At 47.0% G+C, this 27387-nt stretch overlaps 2 protein-coding genes across 10 annotated transcripts in view; one reads left to right on the forward strand and one right to left on the reverse strand.

The window, feature by feature from the left end:
* The window catches only part of ARMC8 (armadillo repeat containing 8), a 103017-nt gene extending 83937 nt beyond the window's left edge, over window positions 1-19080 (forward strand). Inside the window, 4 exon segments of the mRNA XM_021069500.1 lie at window positions 5037-5132; window positions 9854-9926; window positions 11222-11315; window positions 16496-19080. Of these exon segments, the coding sequence (XP_020925159.1) occupies window positions 5037-5132; window positions 9854-9926; window positions 11222-11315; window positions 16496-16529 (297 nt within the window). The 3' untranslated portion in view covers window positions 16530-19080.
* The window catches only part of NME9 (NME/NM23 family member 9), a 31356-nt gene continuing 20952 nt past the window's right edge, over window positions 16984-27387 (reverse strand). For 4 of the 9 annotated variants that reach the window (XM_021069506.1, XM_021069503.1, XM_021069505.1 and 1 more), the window contains 4 exons: window positions 27119-27273; window positions 26733-26833; window positions 25163-25299; window positions 16984-22802 (listed from right to left, as the gene is read on the reverse strand). In XM_021069506.1, coding sequence (XP_020925165.1) covers window positions 22710-22802; window positions 25163-25299; window positions 26733-26833; window positions 27119-27273 — 486 coding nt within the window. In that variant the 3' untranslated portion in view covers window positions 16984-22709. The remainder of the gene's footprint in view (window positions 22803-25162; window positions 25300-26732; window positions 26834-27118; window positions 27274-27387) is intronic. The other 5 variants (XM_021069507.1, XM_021069508.1, XR_002337695.1 and 2 more) reach the window with 3 other exon arrangements.

A 27387-nucleotide genomic window follows, 5' to 3' on the forward strand; every position in this document is an offset into this window, starting at 1 on the left:
ATTTTTAATACAAGATCTGAGGTCACGGTAATTTTCAGCTTCTGCCATAAATGTTGGCTACATGGGCGTGTTCATTTCAGAGTTCATTGAGCTGTACACTTACATGTATGGAAGAAACTTCCCCAAGGTCATCATCCATGGAGAGTTGGACCCAGAGCAAGGCCCATGCTCCTTATCCTCTGTGTTCCTGAGTTAGAATAATTCATCAGGCTTCAGTAGAGTGGTAGGACTTGGGAGCTGTGGTGAAATTTGTGAGCAAAAAAGGTCACAGATTTGAAAAAGTGGTTTTAAAATGGACATTTTAGGTGAACTCTGTTGAAATTCAGTAATAACTGTTTTTTTGATAAAAATTTAACACAGAAAACTATTTTCATAGGCATCACCGAAATTAGGATGAATGAGATTTGTTACTGGAGCACAAAATAAAGAAGATGCAGAGAATTCCCATCATGGCTCAGCAGAAACAAACCCATCTGGTATCCATGAGGATGTGGGTTCCATCCCTGGCCTTGCTCAGTGGGTTAAGGATCAGGCGTTGCCATGGGCTGTGGTGTAGGTCGCAGACATGGCTCGGATCTGGTATTACTGTGGCTGTGGTTTGGGCCGACAGCTGTAGCTCCGATTCTTCCCCTAGCCTGGGAACTTCCATATGCCGTGGGTGTGGCCCTGAAAAAACAAAAAAAAAAAACCAAGAAGATGCAGTGTTCAGAATAAACTATTCTATGTGGAGAACATAGAAATTTGTAAAAACAGCTCACCTAGATAGAACTCCACTAACTTGAACAGTGAGCAAGGTAGAAAGGTGAGGCAGGATTTGGATGAGAGCAAAAGAAAAGCCCAACAATAGTAGTCTGTTTTGGCAGGATACAAATGATACTCTCTCACACAGATTTGGGTGATGGTTTAGAAGTAGGCAACTATGGGGAGGCTTAAGCTGTCTGGTTTTTAGCTAGAAATTTAATTCTTTTCAAAAGTATCAAAAGATACATTTTTTTTATTGTTATTATTTTTTGCTTTTTAGGGCTGCACCCATGGCATATGGAGGTTCCCAGGCTAGGGTTGAATTGGAGCTACAGCTGCTGGACTGTGCCACAGCCACAGCAACGCCAGATCCGAGCCTCATATGCGAGCTACACCACAGCTTACAGCAACACCAGATCCTTAACCTAATGAGCGAGGCCAGGGATTGAACCTGCAGCCTCATAATTCCTAGTTGGAACTCCTCTTTTTTCTTTTTTTATTGAGATATATTGATATACAGTGAGCTACATGAGCTTAAGCATGCAGTGTGATAACCTGATATATGTATATATATCATGAAATGATCGCCTTGATCCAGATAGCAAATGTATCTATCACTGTCCTTTAGATCAAGAGTAAGACAGGTCGTTCCCTTCTTTTACCACTCCTATTCAACATCATACTGAAACTGCTACCAAGCACAATAAGGCAAGAAAAAGAAATAAAAGGCATGCAGATTGAAAAGGAAGGAATAAAACTATCCCCAGACAACATGAAAATCTATGTAGAAAATGCCATGGACTCAGAAGAAGCTAGAACTAGACAGTGAGTTAACCAAGGCCACAAGTTAGAAGAATCAATCAATTGTATTTTTTCTTCTTTTCTTTTTTCTTTTTTTTGGCGGGGCGGGGGGGGGGGGGGACCTGTGGCATAATGGAAGTTCCTGGGCTAGGGGTCCAGTTGGAGTTGGAGCTGCAGCTGCCGGCCTATGCCACAGCCACAGCAACGTGGGATCTGAGCCGCGTCTGCGACCTACACCACAGCAACACTGCATCCTTAAACCTTTGAGTGAGGCCAGGAATCAAACCTGCATACTCATGGATACTAATCTGGTTCATTACCTCTGAGCCACAACAGGAACTCAACTGTATTTTATATACTAGCATGAAGGAGTAGAAATGGAAAAAAAATGCTATGTATAAATCTCACAAAATTTGTGTAGGATCTTTTAGCTAAAAACTATAAAACACTGTTAGTGAAAGAAATCTAAGACCTAAACAAATAGAGAGATATACCATATTAAAATGTTATTATCCTTTACATGTGTAGTTGGATTCAATTTACTGAAATTTGGTGAGAAATATTTCACATCTATATTCATGATATTGGTGTATAGCTTTTTTGTGATGTCTCTGTTTTTGATTTTGGAGTTATGCTTACCTCAGGGAATAAGATGGAAATGTTCTCTCCTCAATTTTCTGCCAAAAAAAATTGTGATGAATTTATCTTCTTTCTCAGATTTTAGTGAATTGTGGCAGTGAAGCCATCTAGACTTGGTGTTTCTTTTGTTGAAAAGTGTTTAGCTACAAATGCAGTTTCTTTTATTGAAATGGGACTATTCAGGTTATCTGTTTCTTCTTGAGTGAGTTTTAACATTATGTATCTTTTCAGCAATTTGTCCATTTCATCTAGGTTTTCAAATTTATTAACAAAATTATTCAAAACATTGGAGTTCCCGTTGTGACTCAGTGGTTAATGAATGCGACTAGGAACCATGAGGTTGCAGGTTCAATCCCTGGCCACGCTCAGTGGGTTAAGGATCCAGTGTTGCTGTGAGCTGTGGTGTAGGTCGCAGACGCAGCTTGGATCCCATGTTGCTGTGGCTCTGGCGTAGGCCGGCAGCTACAGCTCCGATTAGACCCCTAGCCTGGGAAACTCCATCTACTGTGGGAGTGGCCCTAGAAAAGGCAAAAAACAAAACAAAACCTCATGTTTTTGAAGCCTATAGTATTCTTTGCAATGAGCTCTCTTTTGTTCTTTTTATTGGTAGTCCCTTTTTTCCGGGATCAGTCTATCTGGAGGTTTATCAATTTTATTGATCTTCTCCAAGAAGAAACTTTTGGTTTCACTGATTTCCCCTCCCTATTATTATTCTATTTCTTATTTCAGAGGTTGGCAAACTGTTTCTACAAAGAGCAAGATAGATATTTTAAGTTTTGCAGGCTATGCAATCTCTGTAGTAACTTCTCAACTGTGCTGATATAGACAATATGTAAGCAAGTAGACATGGATGTCTTCCAGTAAATCTTTATTTACCAAAATAAGCATTGCGTTATATTTGGCCCACAGGCTATAATTTGCTAGTTTCTGTATCACTGATTTCTACTTGTTCACATGGGTGTGTGTGTGTGTGTGTGTGTGTGTGTGTGTGTGTGTGTGATATCTCTGCTCCCTAGCTCATATGTTAAACTGGCTTGGCCCGAAAACTACTCAGTCTCTTTGAAATTTGGTTTCTTGTCTCCATCAGAATATTTATAGAAAGGGTGTGTGGTTTTTAAAGCAGCTTCAATGTAGCTCATTCTGCCTGCCTCTGCCATGCTGGACAAGCCTGAGGATGCATAGGTAGATTCTAACTCCAGTAAGGGGAGTCACTTGCCTAACTTGTGACCTAGTCTAATTCCAAGGACTATTTTCTGAAATCTCCCCTTATACCCACTGTCTTAGTGGTAAGAGAGGGGTGGTGCTTCGCTAAGTGAGTCTAAATTCTTATCCATGGTTAGTCCAATCCTGTTTCTTCCTCTTGCTGTCCCCTCAGTCCTGAGAAATTCAGGGTGTTATGCGTGCCAGGATTTCTGATAGGCTTGCCCTATACCAGATCACTTAAAATCTGACATCTTCCTCAGATCTTCTCTCTCCCACATCTCTCTCCCACTTCTGAGGCATGTCAGGGTTTCCTTCTCATGGCTTAAGTACCCTGGAATGATAGTGTCCCAGTGCCTTGGGTCATAAATTGCATTTTCTGTATTTCTTGTATCCTAGAGGCAACTGTTTTTGGCTCAGACCTCAAGACTCACTCCCTAGAAGTCTGGGTACTGTAGTGTTGTTAATCTAAGAAAAATAAGACCACACACCGTTTAAGATATCTGAGGGTTTGGGCCACGGTAAGAAAACATTCTCCTCAATTAGCTGTAACCTGCAAGCTTAATTAGCTCAAGTCTAGCAAAGAGAAAGGTTAAAATTGGAGAAAATTATTTGAATTTAGGCCCCATCCCCACCTCTCGTCATTTTCTTTGAGTGAATCCTTCTGTGCTCCTAGATTCGATGTCACTTCCTCAGGAAGCCTTCCCTGACCCTTGCATTATCACACAAATGCACTTCTGTTTTCTCAGCCCTGTTTTTACCTCAGTTACACCACTGTGGCATGTGCTTGTGTGATGGCTTCAGAGTTAAGGACTGCGTCCTATTCCTGACACACTCTGATGCCTGCGAAGTGGGTGGAGTGCACGCACATTATAGGCTGATGTGTGTTGAGAGGCTGGGGCAGGCACTGGCTCAGTACCCTTGCCACAGTCCTTTCACCTTTACCTTAATCCTTGCCTCCTGCTGGTCTGGCTGTGAGAATGTAACAGCTGAAAAGAACAATCTCTTGCTGATTGTCCTCAGGATAGACTGTCCTGCCAACTGGCACAGGCTCCCTGCAACTTCCGTGTCAGGCCAACCTGGACTGAGCTCCTTCACATATCTTGCTTCCTTTTCTGTCCCTCCAGTAGGGTTCAAAGAGTCAAGAGGTCCTCATTGCATGTAGCTAGTGGGCAGGGTCCAGGTCTTAGTCTAGAAGGTCATGAGCCTGGAAGCAAGTAGCATTTGAAGGGGGAGGTAGGAGGCGTTGTGACACCTATGAGGCTTCCACCAAGGAGACTGCCTCTTTGAAGAAAGAGAAAGTTCTTAAAGCAAGAGCTTCTCTTAAAAATGAAATCTTCAAGAAAATAATAACAAATGAAATTTTCCTTTGATTTATGTGATAGTATGAATTATTGCTGCCTTTGCTCAACAGTGAAGGCTTATGCCCAGAAAGAAGCCACCGAAGCATTTAGGTTCTCTTTTACCTAAGGTAGACTTTCCTCAGATGTGGTTACTTTTGTTGGCAGATGTTAGGAGATACGAAATTGGGGCATTCAGAGTGGAACCTGTGAGAATCTATGACTTCAGCTGGGAAATTGCCCAAGTTCTTGTGTGAGCTTGAGTCTGGGGACTTCAGAGCTTTCCTGATGGCTGGCCCTTTTGTTCTTTTCCAGACACTCTGCATCCTAGCCAACATAGCAGACGGGACAACGGCAAAAGAACTTATTATGACCAATGATGACATCCTGCAGAAAATCAAGTATTACATGGTAGGCCTTTATCCCTTTCATGGCCCTACACTGGCTGCACATTAGAAGCGAGGTCTGTAGCACTGTTAGCTTAGAACAAATTGGGCAGAGAGTAACCAAAGAATGGACTCCTCTGTAGCTGATTCCCTTGAAGCTTGTGCCGTGTGGCAGCGTTGCCACCCTCCACCCCCCGCCCCACCCTGTCATCCGGCTGCCTCCCCTTACACAGTGAGACTTGGGCTTTTGACCTTCTCTCAGCGCCTGCAATCCCAGTCCTCCCTCTCAAAGCTTCAGTCCTATGTGCGTGAACCCCTAGCCTCTGGTTCCTCTGGCACCAGAGGTTCTTTGATCACTTTGCTTTCAGTCACAATCTGCTGCTGACTTGCAACCTCAGCCACTCACTGCCATGGCCATACCCTGGACCTCATCATCACCAGAAACTGCCCATTGCCAAAATCTAGAAATCAAACATCCATCCTCTTTTCATTCTGTCAGTGTCTCCTAGCAAAACCCTAACTGTGGATGAACCTGTCATCTCTTTGCCTGCATGTTGGAGTTAACTGCAGAGAAAGGCACAGAGCTGGCTGACAGGTTTCATGTTAAATTCACAGAACCTTCTTGGGCACTCAGCACTGCCTGGTGCCCTCTTGTGATTCCCCAGTGAGCTGGGGCCTCCATTCTCCATAAGAATAGGTTCTTACCTTCTCCTCATTCTTTAAAGCTCACCTCTTCTCTCCCTCATCACTCTTAGCAGTGACCTCACCTTTTGTTTTTTTAATTGAGTAGAAGCCAAAATCCTTCAGTGGCTCCCTATTACACCTTGAATAAACCCCCCCCTTTTGATGGCCTGTGAAGTCCTAAATGACCTATTCATCTGTGCCCCCCGCAACTCCTCTGCTCCCCTCCTCCCTTCGTTCACTGCACTGGCCTCTTTCCATTCCTCAGAGAGGCCGTGCATGTTCTTTCCTACCTCCAGACCTTCACACATGCTGGTTCTTTTCGTAGCGGGAGGTAAGGTCTGAGGGTCACATAGAGGGGGGTACTTCCAGCCTGGACCTCTCTTCTGAGCTCCAGGCTCCTAGATCCTCCTGCCTTCTCAGCATCTCCCTTTGGCTTTCTGAAGCTTCTTGAAGTTGATGTTTAAAAACCAGTTCTGGGAGTTCCTACTGTGGCCCAGCAGAAACAGATCTGACCAGGAACCATGAGATTGTGGGTTCGATTCCTCGCCTCGCTGAGTGGCTTAAGGATCTGGCATTGCCGTGAGCTGTGGTGTAGGTCACAGATGCGGTTCAAATCCCGAGTTGCTGTTGTTGTAGTGTAGGCCAGCAGCTACAGCTCCAATTAGACCCCTGGCCTGGGAACCTCCATATGCCACGAGTATGGCCCTGAAAAGACAAAAGACAAAAAAAATTAAAAATTAAAATAATAAAAACGAATTCTTAAATATATCCCCTAAACCTAAATTTTGTCCCCCTGCTCCCAACCTTTCTCTTCTCAGTATAGTGTCTCTGCCCTCCACCCTGTCACTCATACCTAGGAGTCAGTCTCAATTTCCCCAGCTGTCTCACTCCATTAATCCAGTTTATCAGTAGGTCCTATTAGCCCTTCCTCCAGAGCTGCCCTGGATACTGTTAACTTCTTTCTATCACCCTGGCCTTCACCCTAGTCCTAGCCACAGCCTGTCATGCCTGACTGCCTCCTGGACACCTCTGCACTGTCATTCCAGTCCCTTTAGCCTGGTGATCTTCTAAAAATGTAAATCACATCTTTTTTGTGTGGGCGGGGGAAGGGGCAGGGTTGTGGCCATGGCATGTAGAAGTCCCTGGGCCAGGGATGGAACCCATGCCACAGCAGTGACAATGACTTATCCTCAACCCTCTGAGCCACCAGGAAACTCCTGTAAATCTTATCTTGTCCCTTCACTGCTTAAATCCTTCAGGGCTTCCTGTTGACTCAGAATACAGTCAGTCCTTTCTCTGGCCTACAAGGGCCCACAATTTAGCCATGCCTCCTTCTCTGAATGAACGTTACTCCATTTCTCCTTCTCAGTATGTACAAGCTATACAGCTTCTTTTTTGTCTTTTTTTTTTTTTTGCTATTTCTTGGACCACTCCCACGGCATATGGAGGTTCCCAGGCTAGGGGTCGAATCAGAGCTGTAGCCACTGGCCTACGCCAGAGCCACAGCAACGCAGGATCCGAGCCGCGTCTGCAACCTACACCACAGCTCACGGCAATGCCGTATCGTTAACCCACTGAGCAAGGGCAGGGGCTGAACCTGCAACCTCATGGTTCCTAGTCGGATTCGTTAACCACTGCGCCATGACGGGAACTCCCAGCTTCTTATTTCAAACCTTTTCAGAAACTTTGCCTTCCTCTTGGCACCTCTTGTTCTTTGTACAACTGGTACTTTCCTATTCTTTATGCATAAACATCTGCATAAATGTTGCTTCCTTCAAAAAGATCATTTCTGTATATTTCACCCCTCTACCCTCCAGTTTTCTCTGTCATAGCAGTTTGTTTCCTCAAAGAATATTGATTGAATGGATGATGAATGAACTTATATGCAGTAAATACTTACTGTTGTACTAGACATAAGTTCACTTATTCAACAAATACGCATTGATGGCCTTGTGCTGGGAGCAGATAATAGATTTTGCTCTGTTTTCTTAATGGAGCCCAAACTGGACAGCTCTTTAAAAGGCTTGGCAGGTAGGAGAGAAAAAGACTCACCAACCTTCTAATGAGGGACGCCGCATCCTTTTCTTTGTCTCTGCTTGGTTGAGATACAGTTCTGCCTGGCAAGAGGAGTCTGTCTCAGCCTTCAGGAAACTGTTGAGCAGATTGTGCCAGGTATGCATTAGTTATTTCAGTGTCCTGGGGACTTTCTTCTTTAATTGACCAATAGGAAAATCATCTATAAAGATTCTTTTTTTTTTCTTTTTTTTTTTTTACTACTCAAATGAATTTATCACATCTGTAGTTGTATAATGATCATAACAATCTGATTTCACAGGATTTCCCAAGGCTCCCTTTCATTTAGGAGAAAAACCCTCTATATGGATAAATAATAACTTTAGCGAAAATGGTTATACTTTCAGTACCTAAAGACAAATAAACAAGAAGTGTGTTTCAGAAATATAGGAACACTGCATAAATTGGCACAGCATTATAAGTCAGTTATACTTTAATAAAGAAATTTAAAAATTTTTAAAAAGGATAGACGGCTCCCTAAAAGCAGTACTGTGATATTCCTATACAAATAAGAGTAATTTGTTTTTTTGTTTTTATTTATTTATTTATTTATTTATTTTTGTCTTTTTTTTTTGCTATTTCTTGGGCCGCCCCTGCGGCATATGGAGGTTCCCAGGCTAGGGGTCGAATCGGAGCCATAGCCACCGGCCTACGCCAGAGCCACAGCAACGCGGGATCCGAGCCGCGTCTGCAACCTACACCACAGCTCACGGCAACGCCGGATCGTTAACCCACTGAGCAAGGGCAGGGGCTGAACCTGCAACCTCATGGTTCCTAGTCGGATTCGTTAACCACTGCGCCACGACGGGAACTCCAAATAAGAGTAATTTGAATCAGATAACCAGTAGTCAAAGAGATGAACACTAAATGCACATCCATTCATGTTAGGTTTGCTGAGGGAGGAATGAGCAAGGCCAAGTCAGTAAAGCAAGAGAGATTTATTAAGGCATCCGAGATGAATGGTGCCAGTACCAACTGCTAGGAGATGCTAGGCTTATAAAGGATTCATGGCAGGAATAATAAGTGGTGGGAGGGGGTGGGGGAAGCTCCTGTTGTGGCTCAACAATTATGAACCCGACTAGTATCTACGAAGATGTGGGTTGGATTCCTGGCCTCCGTCAGTGGGTAAAGGATCTGGTGTTGCCATGAGCTGTGGTGTGGGTCGCCAGCTTAGATCCCATGTTGCTATGAATCTCTGTGGCTGTGGCCTAGGCCGGCAGCTGTAGCTCAGATTCGGTCCCTAGCCTGGGAACTTTGTGTGCATGTGCCGTGGGTGCCGCCCTAAAAAAAAAAAAAAAAAAAAAAGAGGAGGAGGAGGGGGCGATCGGGGAGGGGAAGGGGGTCGACGCCCCTGACAAAGGGCAGTTAATCTTTGTAGATGGTTAATCTACGCAGGCACTTGCTTCCGCAGGCCACTGTTTCTCACTGCCCAACTTGAACAGCCACTTCCAGGCATAGGGGTGGAGGGGTTCTGTCACCATCCCCCTGGGAGTCTATCATTCCAGCCTTTTGTTATGTGGGATAGGGGTGATGGTTTTCTCTTCCGTAGCTACTTCCTGCTAGATAGGAGCAACGAGTACTGGATGGTCTTGTTCTAGTGACCTGAATGTTTCCTAATGTTAGACAGAGTCAAAGTCAACTGTAGACAGTTGTCACGTGCCAGTGTTTCTGTATGTATGGGTTTTGTGATGAATTGCAGTTTGCACCCATGGCCCTAGAGGTGTTTTGTTTGGCCAGCCAGAGGGTCTCTACATTTTGAGTGTGAATGTTGTTGGCAAGGTTTCACTCCTGTGGGCCAGCTTTCCCACCATGCTCTTTCTTTAGCCCATTCTGTGCACCCATTAGCACTAACTTTGTGGCCTCTCAAGACACTTGGGTTTGAGGTCCCCACTTCAAACTTTTAGGCTATTGGAATGCCTGTAGTATATTAAAAAAAATTATCTCAAATGAGATTACCTCTTTTTTTTTTCCTTTTTCTGCTTCAAATAGGGTCATTCACATGTCAAATTGCAGCTGGCCGCTATGTTTTGTATATCAAACCTCATATGGAATGAAGAGGAAGGTAAGATATTGGTGAGATGGTCTGGAGAAAATTATGGGAAGGAAGGCCTCATGCAGGAAAGGCATCAGCTGGCCCTGAAATCCTGGTCATATTGGGCCCCAACACCGCATCTAAGCCTCTTTGATATGAGTATCCGTGGGCCTCATTAACACTGAGCCCCCGAGTTAGAGTCAACACTGTAAGGGACAGTCCTTGGCCCTGAGAGAGCTGAGGAAGTGAGATGCACTTGAAGATGAGAGTTGAGGGTGGGCAGGAGGATTGGACTTTCATGGTGTGCAGGGGAAGCGCACAGAAGGACTCAGGCAGGTAAGCATAATGGAGGAGAGGGCACGTTGGTGAGAAGTGGAAACTACACACCGTGCCCAGTGAAGCAGCCAGTCTAAGGAGGCCCCTACAGCTGCCCCCACCTTGACTGGTATTAGTTACCCCAGGGACTTTTGCACCAGCCAGTTAGATGAGAATCTCTGGGGGTGGGCTCCAGGCATAAAAGTTTTTTAAGAATTCCCCGCGTGATTCCAGTGTCCAGCACACGTAGTGAACAGAGGCAGGGGAGCAGTGGGTGTCATTGCTGGGTTGGCTGCATGAGAATCACCTGAGGAACTTTGTAAACTGCAGCTTTCTCCACCTCTGAGATTCTGGCTCACTAGGTCTCAAGGAGGTCAGTGCGTGAGTGAGGCACTGTGGGCTCTTCAGTGGGGAGCAAAGAGTCTAGGAGAATTATCCTCCTTAGCACTGTGTCCAGAACAAGGTGCAAGGAGGAGACACTCAATTCAGCCTACAGGCCTAGAAACCAGGTACCAGCTGGGTGCCAGGGAAATAAGATGTCTTCCCAAAGGTCCTAGTCTAGCTAGAAGATGAACCCAGCAGAATGGAGCTGGAACTGCCATGTGCTAGGGAGACAGCAGAAAGTGCTGGGAGGTCAGGGAAGGTGGAAGAGACTGGAAGGGGGAAAACAAGACCTGTTTGGAGTAGGAGGAGCCTGGATATGTCAGAAAGAAGTGGTGAACATGGGGCTTGTTGGCAGAGGAGACTCTGACCTTCACCCTGTGGTCCATGGAGAGATTAATGAAGCAGCAGAAGCCTGTGTAGGTCAAGAGAGACCAGTTAAAGCACTGTTGGAGAATCCAAGCAGGATGGGATCCGGCTACTCTGGGGAGAGGGAGGGAAGGGGGAGAAGGACACTAACTCCTTCACCCTCATCTCCATCTGGTGAAGGCTCCAGGTGTTGGGCATACATTAAGACGAGTAAGCGCCTGGGTCATTGTCCCAGTAACCTGTTAGCTTTCATCTCTCAGGTTCACAGGAACGCCAGGATAAATTACGAGACATGGGCATCGTAGATATTCTACACAAACTCAGTCAGTCACCAGATTCAAACCTTTGTGACAAGTGAGTATCAGAGTACCCTTGCTTGGGGTACATTCGATTCTTTTATGAAAGGGTTTCAATTGCTTAGTAAGTCACATGAGCAAACTCAAAATCTTTTAGATTCTTGGATTCTCTTGTTAACAATCTTTGAGCCAACCATGTGACATCTGAGTAAGTGATAATTATTAAAGATTCTCATCTTAACTCTGAATTGACATGAGCCTGGGCCATCTTAGTGGGAATCTGGAGAGGATGCAGAGGCTATTCCTTAACAGTCCCTCAACCATCAGACTAGAAATGCATGTGGCCTTTTGAAGAGCAGAAATGAAGACATTCATTAGCTTGGAGCCTCACCGCCTGCCTTGTGCCATGCCTGGCCCATGCTGCAATGACCACCAAGGAGTCCTTGTCCTCAAAGAGCTCACTGTTTACCAGGAGAGGCAAGAGTCACAGTCAGAGAGCCTTGTAACCTCAAGATAGCCAAGACTGTTTTTCCTGGCTGTGTACACTTCTTATCACACAGCCTTCGCATTGCAGCTCACTTTCATCCTCCAGACTGTTAAGCAGGACTCCTAGCACTTCATAGTCTGGCCAGCCTTCCTCATTCTCCCCCTGGCCATGCCCACCCTGTGCTCCAGCCATACCTGCTGTCTTAAGAGTATCACACCTCCATGCATTCACGTGTTAATGTTCCATCTGATTTGCCATCCCAGTCCCCTCCCCTCTTAATCCCCATTCATTTAAAAAAAAATTTTAATACCTCTTCCCGGCATTGTTTAAGACATTGGAGATACAATGGTGAATAAAATTGATGAGGTCCTTGTGCTCATGGAACTTACATTCTAGTCTAGAAGACAGTGAGTGAATGAATGTATAGCAGGTAATGAGCAGCACTGCAAAGGAAAATAAACCAGGGAATGGAGAGCAAGAAAGCTTCTTGTCAGATGCACTAGAGAAAAAAGGCCTCTCTGAGGATGTGACGTTTGATCAAAGACCTGGGTGAAATGGGAGAGTCTGCCAGGCAGGTGTTTCGAAGAATAGTATTCCAGACTGGGGGACAGTGAGCTCAAGGCCTTGAGGCAGGAGTGAGCTTGAAAGTTCAAATAAGAGCAGGAAAATCAGTGGGGCTGGAGAAAAACGAGTGGAGGAGTGACAAGAATAGGACTCGGGGAGACGGAGCAACAGAAGAGCCTTGTGGGCTGTAGTAAGGACTTTGGATTTTATTCAGAATTTCATAGGAAGTCATTGGAGAGTGTTGGACAAAAGAGACAGTACCCGATTTGAATTTTTAGAAGGTGGCTCTGGTGGCTGGGTGGAGAGTGGTCTGTTGTCAGGCAGGAATGGAAGCAGGGAGACCAGCCGAAGGCTGTTGCAGTCATGTCATGTGAGGGATGGGGCAGGGGGACTGAGAAGTGGTTGGATGCAGAATTTAGTCTAACAGCAGAGCCAACAAGATTTGCTCCTGCTTTCGATGTAGGATGTTAATGAGAGGAGAGGGGAGTTCCCGTCATGGTGAAGTGGTTAACGAATCCAACTAGGAACCATGAGGTTGCAGTTCCATCCCTGGCCTCCCTCAGTGACTTAAGGATCCAGCGTTGCCGTGAGCTGTGGTGTAGGCAGCAGACGCGGCTCGGATCCCCTGTTGCTGTGGCTCTGGTGTAGGTCGGCGGCTACAGCTCCCATTAGACCCCTAGCCTGGGAACCTTCATATGCTGCGGTGCTGCCCTAGAAAAGGCAAAAAGACCAAAAAAAAAAAAAAAAAAAGGAAGAGAGGAGAGGGAAATGCCTAGAGTTTTTTATCCTGAGCAGGTGGATAGAGGGTTTACCAAGATGATACCAAAGAGAAGTGGGTGGGAGTAAGGAGGATCAAGAGTTGTGTGGTGCCAGCTTCTGGATGTTGTTAGATATCCAAGGGACTCAGGAGAGTGGGGCTGAAGATAGAAATTGGGGCAGTATGTAAAGCCATGGAGCTGGATGAAGTCACCCAGGGAGAAGAAACGGTGAGAACCAGAGGGCTAGGGACCGTCCTCTGGGACACCACCCCCCCTCCGCCCGCCACCACCATAACATTTAGGAGAAAATGAAAAAGGTCCAACAAAGGAGCAGAAGGAACAACCAGTGAGACAGGCAGAGAACTAGGCGCACAGGCGTCCTGAAAGCAAGGGCAGAGGACACCTGAACAACGGCCATTTGTCCTTCAAAACTCAGATCAAGTTGTCACCTCCACCCAGAAGTCTTGCTGGATACATTCTGCACCCTACCCCCAACCTTTGCTAGAGACCCCTTCTGTGCTCCTGTAGCACCCATAGGACACACCACACTGTGTCATGGCCATCAGCTTACTTATCTGCCCCATGGAAGGGAGGAGGTACTTGGTAATTGCTTCCGCAGTGAATGGCTGGGCCAGATTGGAGCACATAGAGCTGGGCCCCTACCCTCCTGAAGTTTGCCATCCAGTGGGTGAAAGAAGACAGACCCCTGAGTAGCTGCACCCTAAGGCTGCTGCTCAGATGAGTGTCCCATTAAAAGCAAGTCTAGGCTGGCCCCATGCTACAGGCTGGGTTTGAACTATACCTTAAGGACCAGACCCTCCACATCTACATTCACAGCAATAGCAACAGCTGCCAGTTTAGATGATGGACTCTAAAGCCCATCTCTTCTGGTCAAGAGCCAGGCTGTTCCTAGGTTTTTTCTTGTGTTTGTTAGGAAATTAAAATAGTTCTGTTTAAGGTCATCTCTGGGATGCTAAGAAGCCCTCACCAGCATGAAGTGGGATAGATTTAAGCCCTGGCCTACCTTGCTTAGACCAGTCTGGTACTGTTTCCCCAAATTTATATGGCACATACATTTTCAGCAGTTCTTAAACCTCATTAAAAAAATCAAAGTCTGGAGTTCCCATTGTAGCTCAGCGGTTAGCCAACCTGACTGGCATCCATGAGGACACAGTTTTGATCCCTGGCCTCAATCAGTGGATTAAGGATCTGGCGTGGCTGTGGCTGTGTCGTAGGCCGGCAGCTACAGCTCTGATTGGGCTCCTAGCCTGGGAACTTTCATATGCTGTGGGCGCGGCCCTAAAAAGACCAAAAAAAAAAAAAAAAAAAGAATCAAAGTCTGACCTAAGTCCATTTAAGGAAAGGTGACTGTGCCTGCAAAACCATCCATCTGAAAGATCCCTTAGATATTAATGGACAGCAGAAAGGTGCTGAGGGCACAGTCTCTGAGGTCCGACTGGCAATTTTAAAGAGTAATACAGAATTTCGACGAGTGTTATGGCATAGAAACATCTATTACCTAAAGAAGACACGGGTTCTTTATGTTGTGGAGTTTTTGTTTGGTTTGGTTTGGTTTGGTTTTTGGGTTTTGGGTGGTATTTTTTGAGGGGTTTTTGTTTGTTTGTTTGTTTGTTTTGCTCTTTAGGGCCACACCTGAGGCATATAGAAGTTCCCAGCCTTGGGGTCCAATTAGGAACTGCAGTTGCCAGCCTACCGTCACAGCCACACCAGATCTGAGCCTCGTCTACGACCACTGCCACTCACAGCAACACCAGATCTTTAACCGACTAAGTGAGGCCAGAGATCAAACCCGTATCCTCATGTAGTCAGGCCACAGTGGGAACCCCAGGTTCTTTCTGTCTTTAAGGCTTTGTGATTCTTTGACTTTGAAACACTTACAAAGAGGAGCTATTGCTAATCGGGCCTCTCCACTCCAGGCTCAGAGGGTCAGTACGAGGTAGCCTGTGGCTTTGTTCGTAAACTTGTTTCCTAGGAAAATGCCCCTGTAGGACCCAACTCGTGCCATAACTTGGCACAGTCTGTTTGGAGCTTTCTGGGTTTTTTGTTTGTTTGTTTGTTTTTGTCTTTTTATGGCAACACCTGTGGCATATGGAAGTTCCCAGGCTAGGGGTCAATTCAGAGCTGCAGCTGCCAGCCTATACCACAGCAACACAGGATCTGAGCCACATCTGTGACCTGTGGTGCAGCTTGAGGCCATGTTGGGTCCTTAACCCACTGAGCAAGGCCAGGGTTCAAACCCATGTCCTCGTAGATACTAGTTAGGTCGTTACTGCTGAGCCATGACAGGAACTCCTGGAGCTTTCTGTTATGGGTTGGACTGTTTGCAACTATCTTTATAGAGTTTTAGATAATTTCAAGAAGCGCTGTTAGCATACCTCTTTTAACTAGATTGTGGGAATTCTCACTGTGGTGCAGTGAGATTGGCAGCATCTTGGGAGCCCTGGGACGCAGGGTCAATCCATGTCCCGGGAAACCCATATGCCACCAGGTGGCCAAAAATGAGAAAATGAAATTAAACTGTGGATTGTGGCCATTACTACACCAAAGAAACTGTGCTGGAGTCCAGCTTCTTGCATGCCCAGTCTGATTTGGTGTAGTTTTATTAGCTAATAGTAATGGAAAATTTTGGCCTTTTCTTTCCATGACTTAGGAGGGGAAACCATTGCTAAAACTTCCTAACTTCCACACTTGCAGCCTCTTCCTCAACTTTACCAAGTTTGTGATGGGAGAGTAAAAGAGGCCTTCTGAGTCCCAGCTCAAAGGAAGGCACTTTTATAAGGATCAGGATCGCTTAAGTTATTGCCCACATCACACCTTTTCCTCTCCAGTTAGCTGCTTTCTTCCCCAATCACCATAACTGCCCACACCCCACACTGGTCAGGGTCATTGGGCACAATGAGAAGAATGGCGTAAAATTGTAACCTCCCTTCCACAGTTTTGAGGCCTTTGAACCATGAGACGGCCTCACCCCATGAGCTCTTGGCCTCATAACCTGCACCTACCCTCCTCTCCATAGGTTAGTTTTTCTTAGCTTCCCAGAACCCTGAGTGTCCTTCCCAGTGTCTTGCAGTACTAGATAAAACCTGCATGGCATAAGAGAAATTCAAGAATTCCAGATCCATTGCAGCTCTCTGCCAGTGACAAAGGAAAACTCTAGAATGTCACTGGGTTACAGCAGCTGTAAGGACAAGGCCAGGACCACAGGATAAGGAATAGAGCCAGCATGGGTTTAAAGTATGTGCCAACCACAGATCTCTGCCCCTCACAGCAGGTGCCCTGCTGGGCTCACCCCTGTTCCCTTTGGGGATCTACCTTTTTAGACTCTCCCAGCTGCCATTTTTGAACCATGGGTTTTTGGCCTTTGTTACATTTCTGAGATGATGGCTAACAGGAGCTTTGTGATTCCAGGGCAAAGATGGCACTGCAGCAGTACCTGGCGTGATGGGCGCACCCTGGGCACCTGCGAGCATCCCACATCCTTGTTAAAGGAAGTACAGGAACTAGCCTCATTTGATTCCTTCTATTTGCACAAGTCACCTTGGACTGCAGGGAGCTGTTTTGCAAAAGCAATTTGGTAGGCTTAGATCTCAAATTCATCTTGAGAACATTTTTTTGAGGTAGTCATTTCCTCAGAGGACTGTTGTGTTTTGTCATGTTTCTTTCTGAGCTACCTGGACTCTTTATTAGAACAATCAATTATTTTCCTTTGGACCTACAATTTTTTGCCTATGCTGCAGCCACTTTGTGAGTGAGAAGGGATATGTGTCTGTGCACACAGGTGCGTGTGTGCATGGTGTGCAAGTGGGTCAGAATGAATGGGTGTGTGTGTGTGTGTGTGTGAGGGATACCTCAAAGTTTTCTTTTCTTATTTTGTGTGAAAATCTCTTTTCTACAGATTTTCCAGGGTTTAAGCATTGCTTGCTGTATAAAAAAACTTTACTGAATTATATACAGTTTGAATGAAATGTTATTTTAAAAACAAAACAATTGTTAAGTGTTCCATAAAGGTTATGTTGAATTTTGGTCAGATGAATATTTGTAAGTAAAAAATATATGCATTTCTGAACCTCAACTTACATAGATTTTCTTTATAAAAAACAAAAGACTAAAAAAAGAAAAAAAAACTGAAAAAACAAAAAAAGAAAAGGTTGGCTATAGTTGGCCTGAATAACAGGCACGAAATATGGTGCTGTGCAAAATAGTAAGCTAGCATCTTACTGCCGTCAATATCAGCAGGTACCGAGCCTCTTTTCAGCCTAATTCAATAAGCTCTCAGGCTTCCAAGTCAGAAGGACAGGGTGGAGTGGAGAGAGGCGACAGATACACCATAGGTTTTTTTTTGAAACATCAAAGGGAAATATAACTACTGATAGTGAAAGCCCAGCCATGACTGTGATGGGCTACACTTGGCAGGAACTGGGCACCAAGAGCCTCCTAACCGCCCTAAATCCTGTCACTGGTGTACCAATACACGGCAGGATTTAGAATCAGTCATGGAACCTTCTGCTCCAACTAAAGTAGGTCATCACTTCCTGGAAACAAAGTCTGATCACCTTGTGCTTCCTGAAACAGCATATATCACTGTGAAACTAAAGAATGTTCTACGGACACATCTATAGGAAGAAGCAAAGAACGGAATAGTTTAGAAAGCTTTTTTCTCTTGGCGATACTCAGCAAATTCTGTATACTTGTCACTCAGGACCGCTATTCAGTGTCTCATTTTGTAAAATGAGATGGAAATTTTAGTAAGCGATACGGCTAAGATCTTTTCCTGCATGAAGCCCAAAGCATTGAAGTTTGAGAGAAGGGAATGGGGTCTTCCCAGGGCGACTGAAGATGACCACCTTTTCCAGCCAGTACCGCTTAGCCCTTCAGCAGTCCTTAGCTTGGCACCTGCTCCAACTTCTGGGTCAGCCTCAAGGTGAACTCAATGAGGTTGGTCTTGACTGTTTGGAGGTACAACCGGCCTTCCTTTTCCCTTTGCTCTAAGAAGTTCAAAGGCATTGCAGCCAGAAAGCAAGGTCTGTGGCCCAGAATTTTGCCCCCAAGAGGCTCCCAAGCCCGCCAGCCACTCCTGACGGGGCTGTTCGAGGTGCAGCCACCCCGTCAACCAACCTACTCCTTCCTTGGAAGATTTAAATATGTTTGATTGCAAATGAATGTTTTAAAAATGTATTTAATGCAATTTTTTTCTGTTCTCAACATGACCACCCAAGATTCAAACAGAGATTTCCAAGTTGTCATTTTTCCAGAATGTTATTGATTTAAAAATCTGTCACAACAGGGACTTGGGTTTTGTGCAGCCATCAGAATGCTAATATGCAGAAGCCAGTTTAAAGAAAATAGAGTGTACTGGGAGAAAAGCCTTATTCAGGCTCACACATTGACATCTCTAGTACTGAGAAAATATCCTTGGTTGGCATTTGTAACACAAAACACTATAGAATTGGTATTTTAAAGTACCAGGTAAATATAAATAAACCAATAATGAATTGCTGAGACAATCTTGAACTTAGATAGCATTAGAAAGCTGAAAGCCCAATGAAATAACACTTTAACGCTTAAAACTGTGGATAAATCTTGCCTGTGGCTATAAACAGATGGTCAAAGGAAAAGTGCTTTACTATAATTGACTTCTCTGATTTGAATGAAGGAAAAATGTATTTATTAAAACAAAGCTGTTTGCTGCTTTAGGCAGGTGCAGTGTTCAGTCAGCAAGGAGAGGAGAGGAGTGGACACGGTCTCGTGTCTCCACCCAAGCTCTCAACTAAGCTTCTCGCTCTCTCTAATACTGCATTCTGTTTCTCCTTTTGTGCCCTGATTGTAACCCCAAATTTCTGAACTAGAAAAGAATGTCCGATTTAATAAGTTGCATTTTTTTTTCCTTAAGCACTTTATGTAGAACAATACATGTTCTTCCGGTAGTGTTTGAATAATATGATTTTAACACATGCTAATAAAAGCCAAGAAAAAATGATGGCAACTTCTAAAAAGGAGTCTCTTTTCCAAATATCTAGAACGTTAGAAAACATTAGAAGACATTGTGCCCTGACTTTTGGAACCTGTGGTTCTTGGTGAATGAGAGGCTGGGAAGCGACTGCATTTCATTACAGGGACCAGCTCCCAGAGTCCTCTGCAGCGGTCTGGGGTTCCCGCTTCCTGGTCTTTACAGGTGGCCACTCCCAGCCATCAGGACTTACCCCCTCCCCAACGTTGTGTCCTCTCCTGTCCTCATGCAAGCTGCTGCTTCACCATCCGCTGGACTCAGGTCCAGAGCTTGGCCCATGACCAGCACAGAGCACAGATGTCCTATGCATACTCAGTGTGGGTCACCCTCTTTCTCATCTCTGATATACAGGGGGGCGGGGGGCTGCCTGTCTCTTGACCTCACAGAGAGAAGGCCAAGAATACTTGCCCTTGAGCATGGGGGGAGGATGGTGAGGTGGCTGGCAGGGGAGGGATTCTCCTGCCACAGGGGAACTTGGAAGTAAGGCCTGGGAAAGGGGGACCAACCCCAGATTCTGATGGAGACCTGACAGAGGTCCAATACCTTGCCACCTACGATAGGGGCTGATGCTGCCCCAGTCCTGCCCCTTGGCACTGACCTTCCCTGGTTACTGGGTAGGGAGGCTGTGTCCATTCCCAGCGTGAGGGAAGGACTGGTCCATGACCTGGCTTCAGAGAAGGCTGGGGGAACCCCCATCCCACCCCAAGGCCACGTTGTGGCCCACCAAGTCACCTTCCTCTCTCTACCCTTGAAGTCCTGGCTCCTGGTCTTGGCTCTGCCAGACACCCTCTCTCTGAGTGGAGGGCCAGGGCCAGTCCTTAGGAAGGAGCCCCTCCCTGACTTCACGGGGCTGAGCCTGCCCTCCACCCTGACACGTGCTCACACCCAGAAACTGAGAAGCCTTAACCCCTAAAATAGCACCCGTCCTGCAGGCCCAGGATCTCTGCCAGGGAGTTCCATCCTTAAATGGTGGGTAGACATTTCAGCCACTCTCAGGCATCTTCTCTTCCCCTATGTCCCACCCCTATTCCTTCTGCCGGGAACATTCTGGACTCTTGAGAAAAGAAGTGCCCTACCATGTAGTAGAAGGAAGGGGTGTGTCACCAGGCCTCCCACCCTAGCCCTATCACCAGTGTCCCTCCTGCTCTCCCTGTCTCAGCTCTGCCACTCCCAGCCATTTCTGAAAGGCTGGAAGATCATCACAGACACCAGCACCCACACACACACACACCCACACACACACACACACACTTGTCTCGTTCCCTTGCTTTCAGCAGCCTTGGTCACTCCATCCTCACCTCTCGTCTCCCCGGTGATGAACGCCTGTCTTCCCAGCTTCTGGGGAGATGAGGTAGCTGTGGACTATGTGTACCCCAAGCAGCCCATTCAGAGCCACACCACACCTGTGCTGTGGAAGACCAGGCAGAGGCCTCTCATGCCAGCTCTGAGATGGGCACAGACTAACTGAGTGCCCCTCTTGAGGCCACTCACAAGGAGAGGAGCCCAACCCATGATGGGTAGGGTATCTGGGGATCTGGGACAGTGGAGTCAACATTCCTGACAGATTCTGGCAGGGAGGCTTCCAGTGAGTCTACATTGTTTCTCACAGGGGCCTGGATGGATGCTGCTGAGCCCAAGGAGCAGGCATCCAGAGGCGACATGAAGTCATGGGAAATGTAGCCACCCACCCAGTGCCACAGGCCTTGGTCCCCACCCTCTGCAGCTTGACTCGCCCTGCTGTCCCCAGTGCCAGCACGGATGGCCTCATGCTGCAGGCTGGTGGAAAGAGTAACGCTGTAAAGAACAGTCTTCTGGGAGCTAACTGCCCATTTAAAGAGCGTCTTCAAGTCATAAGCTCAAAGCCCTCTGGAAGAAACCAGCAGATGAGAAGGAACTCTCGGGTATTTGCCTCGTGCGGTTAAACACAGCCTTTTCCTCAGAGAGGAGAGGGTGATTCTGGGCTCAGTGAATATACAAATAAACCAAAGAGCTAACAGGCAGGAGGCAGTAGCTGCCATGTTACTACTGACAGGAGTAATAGTAGTTACTCTTTGCTGGCAACCTTAGTGTCCCATGGAGGGACTGCTAAACCAGACAATTCAGTGGAAGCTGGAGCCACCTCTAGGAGCTCCCAAATTTTAAAATTAGGCTTTAGCCAAAATCAGAAACCAAGAAGATTGGATGAACCCTAGTTCCCAATGCTGTCTGAACATGCCCTGATTCGTGGAAAACCACAGATGACGAATCTGGCACATTCCAGGGCTGACTGTCTGAGGCAGGAGATAAATGGGCTCCAGGACAGACAACTGCAACTAGCCTCATATTTCGACTTCCTGAGGCAGGTGATAGGTGGACGCTAGGATAGACATTTACAACCAGCCACCTATCTATACTATAAGATAGAAATAACAGCAGGCACAAGGCAAATAACTGGTATTTGTCTTCTGTGCACTTGTTAAGCAATGGTGATGATAGGATCAGAAGAGGGGCTGAACCCTGCTTGGGCAGAACAAAGAGGTCACGTACTCCCCATCTTCAGGATCAGGGAGATCGCAACTACAGATGCACAGAGAGCCCCTCTGGGTCAAAAAGGGAGAGGATGCCAGGCCATAATAAGTCCGGATAACCTGCCCACCATGCTCTGCTTTGGAATCCAGCTTGGCCGAAAGATGCACACGCAGATCAGGGGAGGGCCCTAGATCTGGTCAGGTGTCAATGATAAGTTAATTGGCCAAAGGAAGACAAAGACCCTGACAACTGTCCAATGTAAGTAATTTAAATCACCTCTCTGTCGTGCTCCTTATTCAAGGGGACACCCCCACTGTCACTTCTCATTTGGGTGTATTACTGCTTTACTTCTGCCTCAGCTAAATAGACTAATACTCTTATTTCTTTGCTCTCCCATATGTTGTACTGTGTCTCTAGCAATAAACTTTATACCTGTTATTACAGTCTTTGCCTCCTTGAAACATTCTTGCTTTCAACAGGGGCCAGAATTAGGGCAGTTCTACTTCTAACCTCTAGCTGGTCTAGTGGCTAGGATTCCTGGTTTTCATCCGGGCTGCCCAGGTTCAATTCCTGAGCAGAGAATTAGGATCTCGCTTTAAGCCATCACCCACTGCTGCTTCTCTGAAATTGTGCCTACATGGTTGGAGCGGGCAGTATGAAGATTTAAAACTGATTAATATCAACCCCAAAATGTGTCATATCCAATCTTGTCGCACTGTTTTCAAATTCATTGTTACCAAGTTCAGCTGTAAAATTGTTTCTCGCAGAAAGTAGATTTACTACTGGGGAAACACTGCCCTCTGTAACTCAGTATCATCCCCTGAGATGACACTGTATCACAGCAGAGTTCAATACCTGATGTCCATTTATTTTCTAAAATCCCAGAGATGGCCAAAAAATAAAAAAAATTTTAAAAAGTAGTACCTCCTCCATATTGGTACTTTTTTAAAAAATAGGCAGGAAAGTGGACACTGCTATGTTTATTCATGAGAGAGAACTAAACCAAAAGAGCGTTGGTGCTCAAAAGAGGAAGTTTCAATTCTGGAGGTTTCCTTCTGTGCAGCAGATATGGGGGCGCTGACACTTCCTCTTGTGGCCTCACCCGGGTCACGGGTTCCCGCAGAGTAGCACAGCCACCTCGTCCACGTCCTCGGGGAAGCACAGCGCCTCACAGGGGCCTCCACTCCTAAGCCTCTCGCCCTGTGGGAGGACAGCTGCTCTATAGGACTTCTGCAAAGGCCCTGCCCTGCTCCTCAGCCCACGCACTGTCCACAGAGGAGCAGCAGAAAGGGGATTGAACTACATCACAGACCGTGAAGTCAGGACTTGGGGTGGATGGAGCGCAAAGAGAGGTCCTAATAGGTGTGTCAAGGGCTAGGAAAGGATTAAGAGAGGAAGTTAAGACACAACTTAGAATAGATTTACAAGGAGATCCTGCTGAATAGCATTGAGAACTTTGTCTAGATACTCATGTTGCAACAGAACAAAGGGTGGGGGGGAAAATGTAATGTATACATGTAAGGATAACCTGACCCCCTTGCTGTACAGTGGGAAAATAAAAAAATTATAAAAAAAAAAAAGAGGAAGTTAACATTTATTGAGCCCTTAATGTGTGTCAGGCTCCAGGCTGAGAACTTCACAGGCTTTGTCTCCTTTCATCTTCATGAGAACCCTCTGAGGAAGGTGATTGTGGGGCACTAATGGGTCTCTCATTATCTGCATTTCCACAGATGAAGAGACTGAGGTCCAAAAAAAGGTAAGTAACTTTCCTGAGGCTGTTGAGCTAATAAAGAGTGGAGCCAGGATTCAAACCCAGGACTGTCTCCAGTGCCCAGAAAAAGCGCTCTCTGCTCCTGACAACCCAGAAGGCTGACACATATATCAGACAGATGGGCAGGACACAGCACCCCAACAAGGCTGCTTCAAGACCATGCCTGCAGGAAGCTGTGCACTTATTCCCAGATGTGGTGTGGGTTCAGACCCTTCTGGAATTGTTCCCTTTGCTCATTTTCACCTGAGGCTGGGAAATCAGGCTCTTCATCTCCCAATACTTTCCTCAGTGGCCCGGTGAGTGTTCCCCAGCCAGTTTGCTCTCCTGCTTCCCCAAACCCAGCCCTGAGTCATACCTATTTTTTTCCCAGTCACCTCCTAAAATGATGAATATATCCCATGTCCCTGGGCACATGAGAAATGCATCATGGGCTCTCCCTGAGGGCAGGTCCCCAGAGGACAGCTGGCCCTCACAGTGCCACCCGCACCAGAGGGAGCGTTCTTCCACAGGGAAATGAGTTTGGAGAACCACCACACGCACCTAGACGTGCAGACTTGGGGCTTTGATACACGTAGAGCCACCCTTCCCAGGATTTCTCAACTCCCTAAACTCAACTCCATGGCATTCCCAGCTTGTCTCTCAGCAGGCAGTGGGCAGCGCTGGGATTAAACGAGGGCCAGCAGGGGTCGGCTCCTGCCCTTCCTTACCTTGCCCTTGGACCACCTGATCTTTCTTGGCTGGATTCAGATCTCGAGTCCATATGCGCATAGCAAACATTCAGGTAAATATGTTAGTTAAAACCCAAGCATTCAGGGAGTTCCCTTTGTGGCGCAGCGGGACGAATTCGACGAGGAACCATAGGTTGCCGGTTCGATCCCTGGCCTCGCTTAGTGGGCTAAGGATCCGGCATTGCCGTGAGCTGTGGTGTAGGTCACAGACGCACCTCGGATCTGACGTTGCTGTGGCTGTGGCATAGGCCTTCGGCTACAGCTCCAATTAGACCCCTAGCCCGGGAACCGCCATATGCTGCGGGTGCGGCCCTAATCAGACAAAAATACCAAAACCAAAACCAACCCCCCCCCAAGCATTCAGGGGTTATTACCCTTTCAGAGCTACAGGCAGCCTTCTCCCCAGAACTCCACCCTCATATCCTTTGCTTTTCCCAGGATGTCCGCACCCTGGGCCCTTCCGCCCACCTCGGGCTCAAACCAGAGACATGCAACCCAGCCACAGGCACAGCGCTGGCCGGGTCTGGTTCTTCCGCTAGTGGAGGAGGTAAGTCATGTGCCCTGAGCCCTGTGGGTTTCTCACTCAGGTTGGTGGGGTGGAGAAGGGGGAAGGAACCCAGAACGCTTTTCCCAAATGTGGGGAGTGAGGGCTAGGAGAGTCACAGTCCTTCTGTGTAACTCTCCGCGAGATCCGCTTCTCGCTTCTCAGAGACCCCACCAAGGGCTCAGGGTGTGTGCGGAGCGCAGAAGAGGTCAGAGAGTGACATCTGGCCTCTGCCTTGGAAGTTGGCTTCCAGAAAGTTAGTTACATTTCCCCCGTGATTTCTTTGCAAATGAGTACAGCTCCAAAGTAAAGATGCAGCAATAAATGTAATGAGGTATTAAAAAGCAACCGGTACTCTGAAAGCAGAGCAGGACTGGGGGCTACAGTTCTGTAACAGCCCGTTTTGCCAGCAGGCCCTTATTGGACGACTTGGTTACTACATAGTTACTTTCGGTCCGCACACCCCCTTCCCCCCGCTGCAGATTTAATACAGACCACATCTGCCTGGATGGCTTACCCAGAGGGGATTTTGGAACCTCGTCTGAAAACTTAAAACTGGGGAAGAGCAGTGCCAGTTCCCGGCGGGCGTCTTCCGAATCCCGGCTTCCGTGGAGGGCGTTAAAGGGCATTGCTGTGCCATACTGAGCGCGGAGACTGGGAGCATGCAAAATGTACAAGAAACAATTGTTTCATTTGAAGAGAAATGTTTTGCTCTCTGGCAACATGGCCACTGGCTACCAGTCAGCAGCTGGCATTTCTGTGACATGGCTTTCATTGCTGGAAATGCCAAGAGCAACAGCAAGGATGCCAGGAGCCACGGCGGTGTTCTGGGCATATTGCTGGGTGCTTCACATGCCTGATCTCACTTCATTTGTGGGACAGGCATCTGAGGGAGACTGGTGATCCTCAGTTTAAATAGACATGAGTCATGGTGTGAGCCTAGGAGCTGCCGTCTTTGTTGCTGTTACTACTAGGAGCTAGGCTGGCACCTGCCAAGGGCTTGGCACAAGTTGGCATATTAATCCCTCCAAAATCCCCTAAGATAATATTTCTAAGACTTCCTGTATGTCGATGTTCTAAGTGTACTCTCTCTCTCTTTCTCTCTCTGAAACAAATACATAACAGAGAGATTAGGGACTCCCCAGGTGTGTGTGTGTGTGTGTGTGTGTGCCCACCTATTTAATCTGAGGCAGGTCCTATCCTACTATAGTTCCCATTTTCAGATGAGGAAATGGAGACACAGGGATTAAAGCATGAATGACCCAAGCTCACACAGCTAACAGGAAGAAGAGAGATTCTCAAGTCTGTACTTCACCACAACACTCGACAGCCTCCCATGATAGGTGCTCATACCTACATTTTACAGAGGAGAACTGGGGGTCAGAAAACCGAAGATCTCAACCCTGAGCCATCTTTCACCAGCCCAGGCTACCTCATATGTGGGTGTTCCCAGCCCCCTACAACTACAAGGTACAACTGCAGTTTCTTAGTCTCTCACTAATTTTTCTTTTTTTCATTTTTCTTTTCTTTCTTTCTTCCTCCCTCCCTCTTTGGTTCTTCCTTTCTTTTGTCTTTCATCTCTTTATAGGGCTGCACCTGCGGCATATGGAAGTTCTCAGGCTATGAGGCATATGGACGGTCCCAGGCTAGGGGTCAAATTAGAGCTACAGCTGCCTACACCACAGCCACAGCAGTATGGGATCCAAGCTGCATCTGCGACCCATGCCACAGCTCATGGTAATTCCAGATCCTTAACCCACTGAGCAAAGCCAGGGATCGAACCCACATCCTTTTGTATACTGGTCAGAATCTTAACCCAATGAGCCAAAACGGAAACTCCCTCTTGCTAATTTCTTTCCTGTTGGCTAGGCCTCTCTTGGCTTCAAAGGCAAGACATGGTGGATTTGGCATTGGTGGTGCTAAATATTCACATGGGGTGAGGGAGCAGACCAAGGCAGCCTAGTGTACTGCATAGAGCAGGGTGCTCTGAGTCTAGGGACCTCAGACTCTAAGGGACTTCAGGACCTTGGGTAGGGGTTGCAGGTGGTGGGGGAGCTGGGTCTAGAGTACCAATTCCTAGTCCTCACCCAGAGTCTCTGAATTGGCAGGCCTAGGTGGGGCTCTGGAATCTGTATTTCCTGGGCAAGTGTTGCAGGTGGCTCTGCGACCACACCACCGGACCCTCTGGCTGCAGAGAGAACAGGGAGGACTGGCTCAAGCAGCAGGCTTCAGAAGGAGGAGGAGGGAGCAAATAGGCAGCCAGTGAAGGGCTGGGGGCTGGATCAGACCAGGAGAAGGTCAGAGTCTCCTCAGATACATAACAGAGAGGTCACAGACTCCCCAGATGTATAAAGAGGGAGCTTTATGGCTGTCAGAGAGCCTTCTCTGTCGTCTATAATTCTAGGCTGAACCTCAGGCAGGGCTCCCAGCTAGCTTTTGAGTTGGATGAAAGGACCACAGCTAGTGACATCACCTGTCAGGCTGCTCCCTTCTTGCCACATCAGGGTCACAGGGCCCCATGAGGTTTTGCCAGGCAGTGACCACATCCTCAGCGCCCTCAGTCCTGGTGAGGATCAGGAGGTGGCTTGGTCCACTGCACATGTGGTGTACCAGCTTCTCAAATGCCTCCTAGCACAGGGAAGGAAAAGAGTGAACCAGGGTGGGGGCCCCAGGGCCTGTGGAGTGTCTGAGGGCCTGGCCCACACACAGGATGGGGGAGGAGGTGGCCTTGCCACCAGCCAG

This window comes from Sus scrofa, chromosome 13, assembly GCF_000003025.6.
Source record: "Sus scrofa isolate TJ Tabasco breed Duroc chromosome 13, Sscrofa11.1, whole genome shotgun sequence".
Taxonomy (NCBI): domain Eukaryota; kingdom Metazoa; phylum Chordata; class Mammalia; order Artiodactyla; family Suidae; genus Sus; species Sus scrofa.